The sequence below is a fragment of the Metschnikowia bicuspidata genome, assembly GCF_001664035.1.
Source record: "Metschnikowia bicuspidata var. bicuspidata NRRL YB-4993 chromosome Unknown METBIscaffold_7, whole genome shotgun sequence".
In the NCBI taxonomy this organism is placed as follows: domain Eukaryota; kingdom Fungi; phylum Ascomycota; class Pichiomycetes; order Serinales; family Metschnikowiaceae; genus Metschnikowia; species Metschnikowia bicuspidata.
The window spans coordinates 440,197-456,570 of NW_017387737.1; the positions used below are offsets into that span (position 1 = coordinate 440,197).

Consider the following 16,374-nt stretch of genomic DNA (forward strand, 5'->3'; position numbering starts at 1 on the left):
AAGCACATTTCTACAGAAAGTACATTTCTACAGAAAGCACATTTCTACAGAAAGTACATTTCTACAGAAAGCACATTTCTACAGAAAGTACATTTCTACAGAAAGCACATTTCTACAGAAAGTACATTTCTACAGGAAGTACATTTCAACAGAAAGTACATTTCTACAGGAAGCACATTTCTACAGAAAGTACGATTCTACAGGGAGTACAGGGAGTACATTTCTACAGAAAGCACATTTCTACAGAAAGTACATTTCAACAGGGATTACAGGGAGTACATTTACAAGGAGCATGCCACGGCTCGAGGCAACGTGCTGGTGGGCTCGCTAGGCCCACTGCCAATACCAGAACCAGCGCGCCGCCCGAAACTTCCACCCGGCTTTCGGGCCGCACACGACCCGGGAAAAATTTGTTAGGTGGTTCCCATGGCCGGAGCCAGCTGCCCTCTGGCCACCCGGCATTGTTTCTCTTCCCGTCCATCATAGAACCCTCCTTCCCTCCGCCACCAAAAAGACGCTTTTCCCATCCCATCCGCATTTCCGTTTGTGAAGCATACATAGAAACGCTATCCTACCTGCTGATTCCGAGACTGCTCGACAAGTTTTTCAGCCTTGAACCTGCTACTCTGCCCTCACAGAATATCCCACCACACCCGCCCAACCGCCTCCGGCACGCCTGTTTTGCAGCACGACCTGAAGCTCACGCACTCTGTTTCCAAGCCAGAGAAATAAAAAAAAAAAGTCAGCCATTTCCATAGCCAGTCGCAGCTCCCGACCCCGGATTTAGCCGCCCTGGTCCGCCCTCCCGCTGATCCCAGCCTGCCATCTCTGCCAGCACCTCCACAAGCACACAGAACGAACACTCGGACCCCCGCGGCCTCTCACATACTCACTGCATCGACCGGAAAGACACGCTTTCCTGGACCATCCCCCCACATATCCGCACACCCCCCGCCCCCATCCAACCATGTCCGAGAACTTGAAGAGAGCCGAGTCGCTATTTAACCGGATCATGAACCCGAACAAGCAGCAAGGCTCCAGCGAGCCCGGGCCGCAGAAATACCACAAGGCGGCCAGTCACAACCACCACCAGTCCGGTGACCCGGAGCTGGGCCGTGGCAACGGCCGCCATTCGAGCAATCATTCCAACGCGCACCGGTACTCCGGCCGGTCGTCGTACAAACACCCGACCGCGCTCGCCGTGTCCACCGTTGACGTGCCCAAGCGAGACCCGGAGCAAGAGGCCAAGGCCGCGGTGAGCGCGCTTGCCGAGAATCTGCATGTTTTGCCCTACTGCTGGACCATCTGGCACCACTCGCGGAGCAAGACGAAGGTGCCCGCGGTGGCCGACGAGGGCGGCTCCGCGGCGCCCGACGCCGCCAAGGCCGGCGCGGCGGCCGTGGACTCGTACTTGCAGGCGGCCACGGAGATCGAGTTCCCGTGCTTCGGGCAGCCGGAGAAGCCGGTGAAGCCCATCGCGTCGCTAGAGCAGATGTGGATGAGCTTGTCGGCGTTGAAGAAGTCGCACGAGTTGGTGAACGGGAGCGAGCTCTTGGTCTTCAAGACGGGGGTCAACCCGGTGTGGGAGGACCCGATCAACTCCCGCGGCGGGCGGTGGGTGTTCCGCTTCAGCCACCGCGTGAACCCCAACGCGGCCAGCCAGGAGAGCCAGGAGGCCATCCAGAGGGGCCGGCGCAGGGCCACGTTGGTGTGGGAGCGGTTGGTGCTCAAGACGTTGACCGGCTGCATCCTCCTGGGCCGCAAGGAGCACCACGACGCGTTGTTGAGCGACATTGTGGGCTTGGTGCTCAGCGTGCGCCGCGACGAGGAGATCATCAGCATCTGGAACTCCAACTCGCACGTGAGCAAGAAGTCCGCGGACGACGAGGACAAGAAGGGCTCCGTCGCCGGCTTCCATGCCAGGAGGGTGTACTGCGATGCCATCTTGCGAGTGATCCGCGAGGTGGATGCCATCATGCAAGGCTCGGACTGTGTGGAGACCCAGTTGAGCTCGTCCAACGAAAGAGTCAATGGAGTGACGTTCGAGTACAGGCTCCACTCGGACAACTCGCACCCGTACAACCCCAACGAGCGCCGGAGAGGAAAGGGCTACCACCACCACCATCAGAAGGAGGAGAAGGACGAGGACGCGTGAGCCCCGTGGTGCGAACTGGAACAGGATATAGCGCAGAAGCACGTGTGATCTATGTTGTGTAATGAACGCAAGGCCATTTTCTCAGCGAGGGTCGTTGTGCCTGCCTGGGCTTGGGCGAGTATGTCTGCCTGTGCTTGGGTGAGTCTGCGCAGTGGTTTGATCCGGGTAGTATTGAAGGGCTTTCCTGACGTGATTCTACGAATCGATTCCACGCATATCCAGGGCCGTGAGTGTCTATTCTTGTGATTGCCCGTGAGGCCACTCCCGAAATGATTCTGATATGTCATTTTCCAGAGGTGCATCCAGGAATTAAGTTAATCTAATAGTTTAAAGAAAAGTCTTGCTAGGGGTATTCGGGTCTCTTTTATTTACGTATTTTTCACTCAGTGATCGAGAGGGTACATGTGTGATTTCGGTGGAATGATGATGATTGTTTTTCCATTGACTCTTTCGCAGTAGTTTCCATTATTCACTCAGCAGTAGTTACTTGAAAAACGCTCGCGAGATTTCAGAGATGATTCATAAACCCTTGTTGACAACATTTGTAAATAATTCATAACAGGGTGATTTTTTTTTCGGTGACTACGTCCATCTCGTTTTGCTGTGAAAGGTTTGTCCTCGGGCGAGAATACTCGGATGATTCTGTGAAATCAATAGATGCCCTCACATGACCTATTCCGGTCAGATGATTTGTTGAAAGCAGGGTCGCATGGTGGGGCCATATATTTGAGCGTGATTTCCAGGTGCACTGGATGCAAGAGCCTGGCTGGTCCACCCAGATATCTCGATTGACCTTTTTATGATTTATGATTTATGATTTATGATTTATGATTTATGATTTATGATTTATGATTTATGATTTATGATTTATGATTTATGATTTATTTTTGTTTTTCCTTCTTTGCAGTCGGTTCTGTATTTTCGTTCTTTGTTTTCGTTCCTTCCTCCAATTTCTGCCTCTTTGTCCTCCTCTCATATCTTCTTTCCATGGCTCCTCTCATGTCTCCTCCCATTTGATTGCCCCATTTGATTGCCCCATTTGATTGCCCCATTCGATTGTCTTATCACTGTCTCATTTCACTATTTGACTGTCCTATTTCATTAATTGACCGTCTCATTTCACCGCTTGACGGTCTCATCCACTCGAATTCAAACACTTCCTACTCTCGTCCCACCACTCTGCCTTGTTTCCTCGCTGTCTTCCCGTCCCAGCAGCGAGGCCAGTTTTCGACTGACTTCACCTGCTCGGCAACGCGCGAATCTGCCTGCCTGCCCTCGGTTCGGGGCCGCCCCGCAAGAAGCACTGGTGTGCATGGCCGCCCGGAGTTACAGCGCGCATGGAGTCCGAAGACTACACCACCACGCCACACCGAATACGACACCCCGACAGGGCCGGCACGTGGCTCGGTTTTTGCGGGCCCAAAACCAGAAAGATAGCCCAAAACCGAAAATACCGGCCAAAACCAGAAATACCGGCCAAAACCAGAAATACCGGCCAAAACCAGAAATACCGGCCAAAACCAGAAAAACCGACCAGCACCAGAAAAACCGACCAGCACCAGAAATGCGGCCCAAACAGGAATCCTCGCGCACCCCAGGCTGCTCCAGGGCCTTGGCTGCCTCGCCTTCCATTAGTCCGCAGCCTGGAATACCCCGAGCACCCGTACCTCCGCGAAACAGGAGGAAAAAAAGACTCATTTCGTCATGGGGAAAAAAGAGGCCCATCAGGAACAAACCCCACGTCATCCCAGGACCCTTTTTTCCGGACCCTGTATTCCGATCCTGCCCCAGGACCTTCTCTACTAGGACCTTCTCCAGCACCAGCACCCTTTTCTCCAGGACGCGTGCGTTTCTCCTGGGCGCCTGCTTTTGTCCCGATCCTCGCTTCCCTCCACGGCGCTCGCATTTCTAGCCCCAGCCTAGAACAAACACGCCCTCACGCCCGGCCCTGGACCCAGTCTCGCAGCCCGGCCCCAGCTCTGCCCGAAAAGCACTCCCCGTTTTTTTCGGCCTGCGCCAGCAGAGTCCCCCGCCACACCGCCCACACCCCAATTCCGCACCTCCAGCCCACGGCCTTTCTCCCCAGAAAAAAAAAAAAAAAACACTAAACCACACGGCCTGCCATGAGCAACTACACCAGCACGCCGCCGCCGGTGCTGCTCCCCGCCAAGGCCAAGTCGGACTTGTCCACCGGACCGTCCATCAGAGACCTCTTCTCCCAGGCCAAGCGCCTTTTGGCGCTACAGCCGCGGGTCGAAAACCGCCAGGTCAGGGAAGACAACACGCGGGCGCAGCGTGAATGGAGCAGCGGCGCGCCCGCGCCCGCCAGCGCGCCGGGCAACGCGCCACAGAACCACCCGCACGCCAAGGTGCTCGACTTGTTGCTGCCGCTCTCGGTGGACGACTTGCGCGGGCCCGTGTCCACATCCGTGTCGTTCGGCAAGGCGCACAAAAGCCGCCCGGAGCTGCTCACGCGGCAGTCGGTCACGCCGCGGTCCTTGGACAGCAGCCCCAGCGGCACGTACGACGGCGCCCTGCTGTCGCGCGAGTCGTCACACACGCCGTCGGCCAGCGACAGGCCGCGCGTTGCCATGTCCACGCGGCTCGGCAGGGACACGGCGCCGCCGCCGTCGCATCAGCAGCAGAAGCACCAGGCCTTGCGCTCGAACTTGACCTCCTCCCTCCAGAAGCTCCCCAAGCAGGACCGGCAGCCCCTGCCCTCTGCAGGCGACAAGGGTGCTGCTGCCGACACCAAGAAACCCACGGAGTGCAACAACTGCGGCACGCTCAAAACGCCCCTCTGGCGGAAAGACCCGGACGGCAACACGTTGTGCAATGCCTGCGGGTTGTTCTTGAAGTTGCACGGCACGACGCGCCCGCTCTCGCTCAAGACCGACGTCATCCGCAAGCGCAGCTCGCGCCGGGCCTCGGCCACGCCTCGCGCCGCGGGCTTTCCCTCCAGTCTCTCACGCCACGGCTCGTACCTGGCGGAGTACTCGCGCGCCAAGCACGACCATGCCTCGGGAATCCCCATTCTGAACAGCCCCATGCTGGGACCCGCTGCCGCGTTCAGCTACGGCCTGGTGGGGTCGGCCTACTTTTCCGCGGACGCCTCCAAGCCCAAGAACGTGCTCATACTACCGAAGCCCTCGGGCGCGTGCTCTTACCAGACAGCGTCAACGCCCATCCACGAGAAAAGCACGCCGCACAGTCTCGGCAGCTCCATGCAGATGTCAACGCCGTCGTCGCCATACAGCACCAGCGCGTCGCTGCAGTTCAAGCGAAAGAAGTCGGAGGTAAACATCTCCGAATTGTCCGACTCCTACGGAAGGCGCTTCGCGCCGGTCAACGGGTTCAGTGGCTCTTTCACCACCGTGGGCTCGGCCACTGGCAAGCGCGGCGGCTCGGCCACGCCCCAAATGAAGAAGAGCTATGTCGCGGGCCTCGGAAGGTCAGCCACCCCCCTACAGGGCCTCAGCACTTCTGCGCAGTCCGGGCCGATGAACTCGGCGTTCTCGAGGTACTTCACCGGCCTGCAGCCCGCGTCGTTGGCCACCAACAACAATATGTACTTCGACCAAATCTCGGCCGCCTCGCCTCATGGCCAGCAAAGGAACAGCATCTCGAGGGCGGGCCGCGATAGCATCACGTCGGACTTCACGCCGTACTCCGCCTCCTCGCCCACTATCTTTGACGAGAATAGCCACCGGCAATCCTTCGCGGTGCCTAGTGATATCCCCAACTACGACAGCTATCTCAAGAGTGGCAACGAGGGGTTAGCCTCCCCGGTGAAGAATGAAGATGACATGGAGACCGACGATTTTTTCAAAAACTACACCTCTCTACATAGCGAGGAGTCGGAGGGCACCACTTCGCCCGAGACCGCGCTCAACATGGGGGGCAAGTTCGATATCAAGCCAACAACCACCAAGTCATCCCTCACGCATGGTCTCAAGGGCGAGTTTTCGACCGCCTCTCCCCTGGAGGATATAAAGCCTGCGACGGACTTGGACTGGTTGAAGTTTGAGATTTGATGCTCGTTGCGCAGCGCATGGAATTGACTTGTCTTTCAAGACGTGGCCTCCTTATACAATAGACCTCCTTATAGACGAGCCGCCGGCCACTCGCGAAGTGGCAACCGGAAAGCAAGGGAATCAGAGCTTCTGATAATTACAGGATAGCCTCAGGTGTTTTCCACGCCTGTGAGCGCCAAAGCTTCGACTCTTGGCAGGCAGGGCGTGGTCACGTGACATGCTCGAGAAGGCCGATGTCCGTGAGACGGAGTGAACCAGACTATGCCGAACGATTGGATAGTTCCCTGCATGTGACGTGAGCAGGAGGATCGAATGAAAATTTTAATATACTGAGCATGGTTTGGATCGGAAATATATGTTGAATATGGGTGTTACCTAGGTGGAATGCCGGTGGTATGTGGAAGGAATGCAGGTGAGATCTGAACCGAGCGAGAATAGAAACATGTGTTGCAGGTGAAATGGAATTCAAATTCAGATAAACTATAGATTTATGAAATATCCGCGAGAAACAATGCTGAACACCTGGGATATCTTGCTTCCCCGTCGGAGATATGAATTTACGTCGCGCATCGAACCGGGCGCCTAGTGTCATGTCTTATCATCAATCAAAGTAAAAACAAGAGCATGTGAGTTGGATTCATTGCTGACAGGGGCACCTCGAGCAATTGCACGTGAGTGGATTCTGTTTTTTTATTTTCTAGACCACCGTAGGTTCTGCGGGCGTCGGAGCCGGTATCAGCCCACCATTTTCACATGCAAATCCGGCCCCCTTGCTGGATACACACCTCAACAAAAACACACGTTTTTCACGTGGCACGCGGATTAGCCACCGAAAGGTATCGTATACGCGCGGCGGTCAACAAATTTTTGCCCATCCCAGAGCCTGAAGGCGGTCGTAGCGACCTGCACACAGGCGCGCTCCGTATATAAGGACGCGTATTCCCACCGCCCTGCCCCGAAAATTTTTCTAATTGTTGAACACAAATTAAACACCATGGCTGCCCCTGCTTCCAACTACAAAGTCGCTGACATCTCCCTCGCCGCTTTCGGCAGAAAGGACATTGAGTTGTCCGAAAACGAAATGCCCGGCTTGATGTACATCAGAAAGAAGTACGGACCATCCCAGCCATTGAAGGGTGCCAGAATTGCCGGCTGTTTGCACATGACTATCCAGACCGCTGTGTTGATCGAGACCTTGGTTGCTCTCGGTGCCGAGGTCACCTGGAGTTCTTGTAACATTTTCTCCACCCAGGACCACGCCGCTGCTGCCATTGCCGCCGCCGGTGTTCCCGTCTTTGCTTGGAAGGGTGAGACCGACGAGGAGTACTTGTGGTGTATCGAGCAGCAATTGTTCGCTTTCAAGGACGACAAGAAGTTGAACTTGATTTTGGACGACGGTGGAGACTTGACCACCTTGGTCCACGAGAAGTACCCCGAGATGTTGGAGGGCTGTTTCGGTTTGTCCGAGGAGACCACCACTGGTGTCCACCACTTGTACAAGATGCTCAAGAACGGCAACTTGAAGGTGCCTGCTATCAACGTCAACGACTCCGTGACCAAGTCCAAGTTCGACAACTTGTACGGCTGCAGAGAGTCCCTTGTTGACGGTATCAAGAGAGCTACCGACGTCATGATCGCCGGTAAGGTTGCTGTTGTCGCTGGTTTCGGTGATGTCGGTAAGGGTTGCGCCATGGCTTTGGCCGGTATGGGTGCTCGTGTCATTGTCACCGAGATTGACCCCATCAACGCCTTGCAAGCCGCTGTCTCCGGCTACCAGGTTGCTCCTATGGAGGAGGTTGCCGCCATTGGCCAAATTTTCGTCACCACCACTGGTTGCCGTGACATCCTCACTGGCGAACACTTCTCTCAAATGCCAGAGGACGCCATCGTTTGTAACATTGGTCACTTTGACATTGAGATTGATGTCGCTTGGTTGAAGGCCAACGCCGAGTCCGTTGTCAACATCAAGCCTCAAGTCGACAGATTCTTGATGAAGAACGGCCGCCACATTATCTTGTTGGCCGAGGGTAGATTGGTCAACTTGGGTTGCGCCACCGGCCACTCCTCTTTTGTCATGTCCTGTTCTTTCTCCAACCAGGTCTTGGCCCAGATTGCTTTGTTCAACGCCGAGAACGAGGAGTTCAGATCTCAGTTCCCTGAGTTTGGCAAGAACGGTAAGTTCGATGTCGGTGTCCACTTGTTGCCAAAGATCTTAGACGAGACTGTCGCCAAGTGCCACTTGGACCACTTGGGCGCTAGATTGTCCACCTTGACCGACACTCAAGCCGAGTACTTGGGCATTCCAAAGGAGGGTCCATTCAAGGCCGATATTTACAGATACTAAGCGCGCAGCTGCTGCTTGTACTGTGACTACTTGAAAACGCATCTCATCATACTCCTCGCGACTGCCTGGAATGATGAATCTTTTCTTTGAATCTTCGAAGATCTGACCTTTCCTTCTCTATTTCATCTGCATCAACTGCATATCACGATCTATTTCACAATTTTTTTATGGCTTTATGATGGTTTTTCAAGTGGGTTTAACAACGGTTAACTATACAGATATATCCTCAACGGAATGTACATATTAATACAGAGTACCACCAATGTGGGTTGTCTCATTTCCATCGTAGTCGCGCCTGGCCTATCTTATTTCATGCACATCTACGGAAAGCGTGTTTCTAATCTTCATACCCTCAGCCCAAGCCCGTTGCGATCGTAGAATCTCACATTGTGAAAGCCTATGTCTGGATTGTGAGAACAAGAATCTGTTAATCTAATGGAGAAATTACAACCATTTGTTGCGAGCAATCGAGCTGATTCGTTATTCATTACTTTTGATTGCTACTCGCGAAATAGCTTCCTTTATCGAATGTCAGCTTATTGGTAAGCTGAATTCAGGACCACGATTTTTGATTTCATGCGTTAAATTGGTAGGATACCCTTGTCTATGTATCAGGATGGTGTGATTTTCCGCCGTAGGATGAGCTAGTCGCTACACAGCAAGTATGAAAGATGAGCAGAAAGCAGATGAGATCTCTAGTAATACTTGCGGAATTTTTTTCGATATACATTAGCCATACAAATACATTTCTGGTTTAAAATGATAAGAACCGCCAGTAGATTACTCCTGTACTTCTGCGACTCAAAATAAGGAAACATATTTCTTTTAGAGGTGTTAGTGCTCATGAACAATTGAGACACTTTGTTCAAGGGAGGGGGGGGGGGGGCACAGAAAGAGCCTATGGATGAACGCACATGTTTTTAAGGACACTACGCCGAAGTTGCCTTTTTCATCTCTTCGAGCAAATACTCACTCAACTTGATGAGACCAGTTCCATTACAAATCCGGTACAAGTCGTTCTTTTCATAACTGTCGGGGACAATCTTTCCAGATCCATCTACCAAAACGTATCCAAAGACATCATCTACGTTCGGCGTGCGAGCGTACTTGGGAATTTCTCTGAAATCGTAGATGGGCATGTAGGTCAGAGCATTTGTGCCAGCCTCCATAATGAAAGTAAAATCATTCTGGATACCAGTTTTGATTCTATCGTGAAGCAAATCTAAAAACTTAGGATTTCCTTCAAAGTTTGAGGGGCTCACTTCAAGCGAAGGCGAGAATCCAATGGGCACATCCGTGGCGTTTTTGGAAAGTGTTGCCGCATACCTTCCTGCAACATCATGCAAGAAGATTTGGTCGTTTTTTGCATACCTGGAATACTGACGCAAAAGTCCTAGAGTTGCCCCGCGTTTGATCATCTTAAAGAACCTGACTGATTTATGCCAAAGAGTTGAATGCGTCATTGATCAAGCGGAAAATCTGTACACCATCATACTCTAATACATTGCCCATGAGGGTACTTACTGACGGTGTGACTCATTATATATCAATTTGACTTTGTAGGCTTGCTATTTTGCCGTAAAGCTACTTCTGCCGTGCGATGTAAATAATTATTTAGTTGGTGTCCACTATACACAGCAATGCGATGTTTGACATTGAAGTAATTAATGTTGATATGAGTTTTTGCGCTAAACAAACATTCGGCACTTTTAGCCACTATGCCTATCCTATCATGACCCTTGAGAGGAGCTACTGATCTATCAGCAGGTTTTCTGACTCCGAATCAGAGTCTAATTCACTTTCTGACTCAGAAGCCGACAACTCAGTAGCCGACGACCGATCAGCGTCACTCTCGTTGATACTGGATTCTTCGCTCTCATCCTCGTCACCAAAGAACTCGTCAAGACTTTGTAAACGATTGGAATTTGAGCGAATGCCTGCTGCTGAGGCTATTGGTGTTGTTACCATTGCAGAGTCTGTGATTGCGCTATTTGAGATTCCGCTACGTAAATCGTTCTTGTAGCTTGTCAAAGACAGATTAGATCTGCCTGATTCCTTTCTAATTGATGTAGGTGGAAGGGTGGAAACGTCAGCCCACGCGGGTGTTTTCATGTAGCGAGTGAGCAAAGCAAAACTTTTTATCTCTCCTGCTATCTGAGGCACAGCCTTTGGCGCTTGCATGAATAAATATGCCAATTGGTGATTTGAGACATCGCGAAATAACTCATCGAGCATTCTCGCCTTATCTCTTGTACATGTGGATATGTCATATCGCGCTAGATGCATCACATACTCGAACATCTTTTTTAAGACTGATGGAGTCTCTTGGACACCGGGTCCGACATTCATGTTTTGAATCTCAAACAGATAAGATTTCGCTGCTAAAAGCAAGATTTCGTACCTCACCTTTTCTGTCTCTTGAGCATAAGTCTTTAGTGCTTGACGGAGAACATCTGGTCCAATGACGTTTTGCGTTACTTCGGTGAATTCGCCTATCGTCCAGATGATACTAGATTTGGCCTCCTCATTAAGGTGAATATTGGCGTTTTGTAGCACCAAGGATAGACGGTAGATGGTCCTAGTAACTTGTTCGTTATGCAGAAGCAGATTTTGCTTTTGTTGCAAAAGAAAGCGTACTACCTTCAACAAGTCAGCAAGGATTAAACTGGCAGACTCATTTTCCATTTCCAGAATACACCACTGAAGAATAAGATCAATCCAGTCGGTAGACTTTTGACAACAAAAGCCGATGGCTTTAACGGCGCTCTGCGCTATTTCTCGCCTGTAGCTAGTGGCGTTGAATTGGAGCTCCCTAATTATCAACCCAGCAATTTCTTCATGAAAGATGATCAGAAGAATATGAAGCTTACACGAAGCGACGGCGGTGGAGTCATGGGGATGTAGAAAAAACTTGCGAGCGTAGTCCTGGAAAGCTTCCGGCATGTATGCGGTAAGCTTAGAAATGAGCTGCAAAATGTGTAGAGTTTCTGGCTCGCTAGATGACTCCGACATCATTTTGACTAGTATTTTGGGGAAGCCGCATTCAATTATATGTGCCGGTGTTGCAACCAGAATTAAAGCGCGAACGGCAGAGAGGACAACTAAAGGGGAAGAGCTGTAAGCCGCTGAAGAAATGCCCATCACAAATCTTTCTAAGTCTGAGTCCATCTCACATTGGTATTCGCTAGGAAATGCACCAAAGTCCTCGGGTACGTCCATTCGCGAGCCATCAGGCAAGACGAGGGATGGTCTAGGCACAAAACTGCGGCAGTATTCCACTAGAAGGTCTGTGAGAAGAGACCAGCTCCAATCTTCGAGATCTGGGAGCATTCGAACATACAGTCTGTAGTTTGCATGCACTGGCGCCCAAGTTTTAGTGCGCAGGAGCTTTAAGAAGCTGGGCTTCAACTTAACAAAGACTTTAACTGAAGTTCCTACCACAAGCGGCGAAGAGTCTGCCATTAAAGAGGCAAGATATCCTAGAAGCTTGAGTTGGTCGATGCCATCAATCGTGAATGCAGATCCTATCGCCAACGCAGTGGCGGACCTGACTTCTGGCAGACGATCTGATAGTGTCCGTTTAATGCATAAAAGCAACAAGGATGCGATCTCAGGGATTCTTATTCCACCAAGTGTCCGTATGCTGGCACTGCGCACGTTCGGAGCTTTGTCGTTTAGGGACTTCTGCACAGAATTGATTGAAAGAAGCGCCGTGTCAGGTTCACTTTCGGCGTACTTCTCGACGTACATCATCACGAGCGCACGTACGCGCGCGTTGGTCAGAGTGACGTTTTTGACCACATCAGCAAAATACATCAGGCCATCTTCACCGCTCGAAATGAGCGTCATGACACATTTCATGCCATTGAGCACTTCGCGATCAAGTCTTGAACTGAGAAGCTTAGCTATTTCTTGGGGTCTCTTCGCCGTTGGAGTCTCGGTGAGTCTGGTTGAAGCGCTCACTGCAGCCTCAATCGTGATGTCTCGTGCCGATTCAATAATTGACGAGATTTTCGCAAATGAATCGGCCATGGTTTTAGAGTTAGTCGGCAATTCCAATGAAGTAGGACACTCAGTAAGTATGGAGCCGTGCTCGCGCGCATCCAACGTTCTAGTCACGTGACAGCAAAACGCGAGTGCAATTCAGCAGTGTTCATTACTCAACAATTAATGGGTCAAGCCCCACTGAGTAAGCACTTCCGTGTAAATAGCGAATTGACTTCAATAGTAGCAGCATTCTCTGGGTTTTCTTTTCTTCGAATTGTCTTTGTTTTCTGGCTTTTATGTCCGTGATTAAAAACGATGTCGCATCGATCATAAATGCTCGTGGGTTCGCAGTCTTCATGATCGCCTTCTATTCCTTCACAACTTCCAAGATTTTTTGTATTCTTCTCCCAAAAACTATTATGCAAAACAACTACTTTTGAGAAAGTGGTGGTATAGCGGAAGATCCTGTGAATTGATGTTTGGGCTTCTAAAGCTCCAAAGACCTCATAAATGAAAGATAAAAGCTCAAAATTCACTAATTTTGATCGAGTAAACGGGTTTTATTGTTCGTCAAACAGACACTGGGAATTTATTAAGAATTATAATTGCGAGTATATCAATCTGTTATCATGTTTGACCCAAAATATATTTATACCTTTCTTATTCGTTCAGCTGCTGCCTTCATACGTTTTCCCATACCCACATCCTTTTTGTAGGAAATGTAATCCTGTGGGAAAAACTCTCCTATTGTGGTCTGCTGACCTTCTGTTCTGGCCTTGTTGATATTACGGATCAACGGTACCATTACCTCATCGACCCTTCCCTGTGACCAGCCTACATTGTACATTAAGAAGCTTCTTATTTGGTCCAACAGGGGCACTCCCCATTTAAACTTGGAGTTATCATGATCAACTTCTGGATGTTTGTACGCGTCAACGACAACTGGATCGGGAAATTTGTCAGAAAGAAAAAGTTTCCCATTTTTGATTCTCGAAATCAAGGTCTTCTCAAGTTTCAGCCGACCCGAGTCGGGTTTTTTCAACGTTTTCGTTGTTTCATCAAACCATTGTTTGAAGGAGCTCAAACCACCAAACTCAGCTAGAATTTCCATGGCTAATACCGGGCCAATGCCCTTGACTCCTTCAGTGTAGTCACTGCCTAGTAACAACGCGAGTTCAATGAGCTTCTGTTGATCGAGTCCGACCTTATGCTCTATATCTTCCGCAATATAACATTCAACATACTGCTTTTGATTGAACATGTTTCTGTAGATTCGACTACCACCAAAAAGAAAGCAATCACTATCATCCGTTACAATACCATCAACCAATCCTAATTGGTAGAGTTCGGCACATTGTGCCTCTGCTTCCATTGGTGCAGTAATATAGGGAATCCCAAATCTCTTCAACAATTCCTGTACGTCATTGATCATTGTTTGAGTCACCTCTTCAGCATCACGTTTTGCCTTCTGAAGCTGTTCTTGTAGTAGTTGTTCATTGCTAACCTTCGTGTGGATAGGAATCTTGTCCAATTGAATACTGGTGGTGAACTGGGCATGCTCTTGCTCTTCCTCCTGAAGTAGTTTCACAAGATCTTCTTCTTCACTTTCATCAAAATCGTAGTCTAGTATTTTGGGTTGCTCTCTTCCTTCATAGGTTGCGTCCATCAGTCGACAATTTTCGTCAGATACTCCCAGTAAAAATGAAGATTCTACATTATCCACGCCTTCGGCTTGTGGAGACGTAGCTTTCAGTTCAAGGCGAGCCGGTGTTTTGCTTTCAAGGGCATCAGCCGAATCTCGGCTCCTGGTTTGCACAAATACTTTTTTCGCATCCGCCTTTTTGCTCCTTCGTTTTTGTTGAAGAACAGGTTTCTCAACTATGGTCGGCTGTCCTTCAGTGGATTTGTACGTCTCATCAGTTTGTGCTGTTTCGCTCGACGTAATATTCGGCTCTCGCTCCACAATATTCTCAATTATCTGGATGTCGGAGTCCAGTTCCATTTCATTGTCAGACACGCTTATCTGCGATGTTGTGCGAGCGGTACCCTTGAAGTACTTTCTTGCTTCACTATACGGTATCAAGCCCACCTCCTCATTTTCGTCATGAGCCCTATTCTCCACTTTATCAGAAAGAAAACCAACCGACGCATGTGGGCTCTGCAAATGCGAAGAGTCGCTAAACCACAGGGGTAGGGGATTAGTTTGGGTTTTTGTAGCTTCTTTTTCCGACTCGTCAAGATAATTTGGGAAATCGCCAGGATTCACATGATCAGTGCTCGAAGCTGAGTCGCGAAAATGGGTTTCAGTAATACTTTTGGGTTGTATTTGCGTTGTTTCAGTACCCCCAAATAAGATAGACTTCCCAAATTCGAATTCGGAATCATGGCGAAGCTCACCCAAATTTTGAGATAAGTCGCCCTCTTTGCGAACTTTCTGGAATAAGTCCTTCTTGGATTCTTCGATCGCTTTCCTTAAATCTGTATCTCTAAGGTTTTCAATCCTTTCCTGGATCACCTGCTCGTGCTGCCAGTCTTCAGAGCGATCTTCAAACTCGTGTCTATATTGATCGTAGATGGACTCTATGACAGCTTTGTTGATTGCGTCCTCCTCCAAATCATTCTTCATTTGGTACAGCCCTAAGCCTTGGTCATCAGTATTTGCAGGATTTTCGAGCGGAACATCTTCCAATAGTTCATCTTCTGAATCCTCGGTTTCGACTTCTGTTTTGATAGCAAAATCAGTTGTCGATCGCTCAGCTTCATCGTCATCATCCAATACAATTGCATCTTCATTAGTGTTGTTTCCCAACGACAAGGTCCAGCCACCATCGTTCTTCACAAGCATATACTGTCTGTCTTTATCCCCTGCAATTCTGCGGGTAGCATTTCCAGTATCTTCGCCCATTCCACTTACCGTCATCAATTTCTGGGTATAAAAATTTCTTTTTTGTACTTGCTGAATCTGAAATTTTGAGAAGTCATGGCTATTAGGAAATAGGTTTTCAAGCTGGTCCTTCGAGTAGCCCAATCTCAATCTAGATCGAAGCCTCAAGTGAGACAAAATCATATACTGTGTTGCCATCGGTAATTCTGCAAAGTCGGCAGAGGACGGATCAACAGAGTCAATGCTGATCCCATCCACTATATCCCAAGACTGACCCTCACCATACTCCTCAAGCTCTCCGTCGGGCATGATTCTTTGGTCACCCTTTCGTACTGTGAATTGCTTCAATTCCGGAAGATGATATTCATCTTTTCTACGGAAAGTTGCGGGTTGATTTCCAGAAGATTCCGTTGGCACCATGGCTTTCTCGCCATGATTCATGGGCAAATCATCAAAATAAACGTTCTCGCCACCTCCTTCAGCGGATGCAGATTTAGACATCTCCTGTCTTGTTTTATTCTTCTTGACAGGTGCACCGCTGCTAATGTTTCTATGCATCTGCATTGCCAACAATTTTTGTGCTGTGTTTGCAGCATTTTCTTGGTTTCCTTGGCGTCTCTCTTTACGAGCTTGAATAACCTGCCTCTTTAGAGGTGGCGCTCCTCCATCAAACACAAACAAAGGAAGTATCCCAAAGTAGAGCATTTTGCAAATCCGGCGGAAAAATCCGACAATATGAGTTTGTCCCAATGAATTGCCTTCCTTGTCACGAACCGCCTTCATGAACTGATAGATCCAGATCGAAGCATCGACTGCTAATCTTTTCCGTGAAAGAGCCTCTAGCTTAACTGGCCGAGCAGCCGTGCCAACTATGTCCCAAAGAGAATGTACTCCCATATATTCAGAATTTTGTTGAAACTTGTTATATAGTAGAAGATACAATGCATACAGAAATCTACCCTTTTGCCTG

At 49.7% G+C, this 16,374-nt stretch overlaps 7 protein-coding genes across 7 annotated transcripts; 4 read left to right on the plus strand and 3 right to left on the minus strand.

Annotated features, from left to right (window-relative positions):
- Positions 1 to 967: 967 nt before the first annotated feature.
- On the plus strand, positions 968 to 2,155 carry METBIDRAFT_79828 (uncharacterized protein; the record flags this gene model as incomplete). The annotated part of the gene is made up of 1 exon (XM_018859134.1): positions 968 to 2,155. One exon carries the CDS (start codon positions 968 to 970, stop codon positions 2,153 to 2,155), a length of 1,188 nt encoding a protein of 395 aa, XP_018709834.1.
- Positions 2,156 to 3,337: 1,182 nt separating this feature from the next.
- METBIDRAFT_221533 (uncharacterized protein) lies at positions 3,338 to 4,240 on the plus strand. The gene has a single exon (XM_018855145.1). It carries the CDS (start codon positions 3,468 to 3,470, stop codon positions 4,065 to 4,067), a length of 600 nt encoding a protein of 199 aa, XP_018709835.1. The 5' UTR covers positions 3,338 to 3,467; the 3' UTR covers positions 4,068 to 4,240.
- A 38-nt stretch (positions 4,241 to 4,278) lies between these two features.
- On the plus strand, positions 4,279 to 6,189 carry GLN3 (nitrogen-responsive transcriptional regulator; the record flags this gene model as incomplete). The annotated part of the gene is made up of 1 exon (XM_018854397.1): positions 4,279 to 6,189. One exon carries the CDS (start codon positions 4,279 to 4,281, stop codon positions 6,187 to 6,189), a length of 1,911 nt encoding a protein of 636 aa, XP_018709836.1.
- A 994-nt stretch (positions 6,190 to 7,183) lies between these two features.
- On the plus strand, positions 7,184 to 8,533 carry SAH1 (adenosylhomocysteinase; the record flags this gene model as incomplete). Its single annotated transcript, XM_018859135.1, has 1 exon — positions 7,184 to 8,533. The coding sequence occupies one exon, from the start codon at positions 7,184 to 7,186 to the stop codon at positions 8,531 to 8,533; it is 1,350 nt and encodes a 449-aa protein (XP_018709837.1).
- A 929-nt stretch (positions 8,534 to 9,462) lies between these two features.
- On the minus strand, positions 9,463 to 9,996 carry METBIDRAFT_46782 (uncharacterized protein; the record flags this gene model as incomplete). Its single annotated transcript, XM_018858076.1, has 1 exon — positions 9,463 to 9,996. One exon carries the CDS (start codon positions 9,994 to 9,996, stop codon positions 9,463 to 9,465), a length of 534 nt encoding a protein of 177 aa, XP_018709838.1.
- A 286-nt stretch (positions 9,997 to 10,282) lies between these two features.
- On the minus strand, positions 10,283 to 12,565 carry METBIDRAFT_46449 (uncharacterized protein; the record flags this gene model as incomplete). The annotated part of the gene is made up of 1 exon (XM_018858042.1): positions 10,283 to 12,565. One exon carries the CDS (start codon positions 12,563 to 12,565, stop codon positions 10,283 to 10,285), a length of 2,283 nt encoding a protein of 760 aa, XP_018709839.1.
- Positions 12,566 to 13,087: 522 nt separating this feature from the next.
- Positions 13,088 to 16,350, minus strand: RAD2 (ssDNA endodeoxyribonuclease). Its single transcript, XM_018856308.1, has one exon. The coding sequence runs from the start codon at positions 16,299 to 16,301 to the stop codon at positions 13,170 to 13,172; it is 3,132 nt and encodes a 1,043-aa protein (XP_018709840.1). The 5' UTR covers positions 16,302 to 16,350; the 3' UTR covers positions 13,088 to 13,169.
- Positions 16,351 to 16,374: the final 24 nt, after the last annotated feature.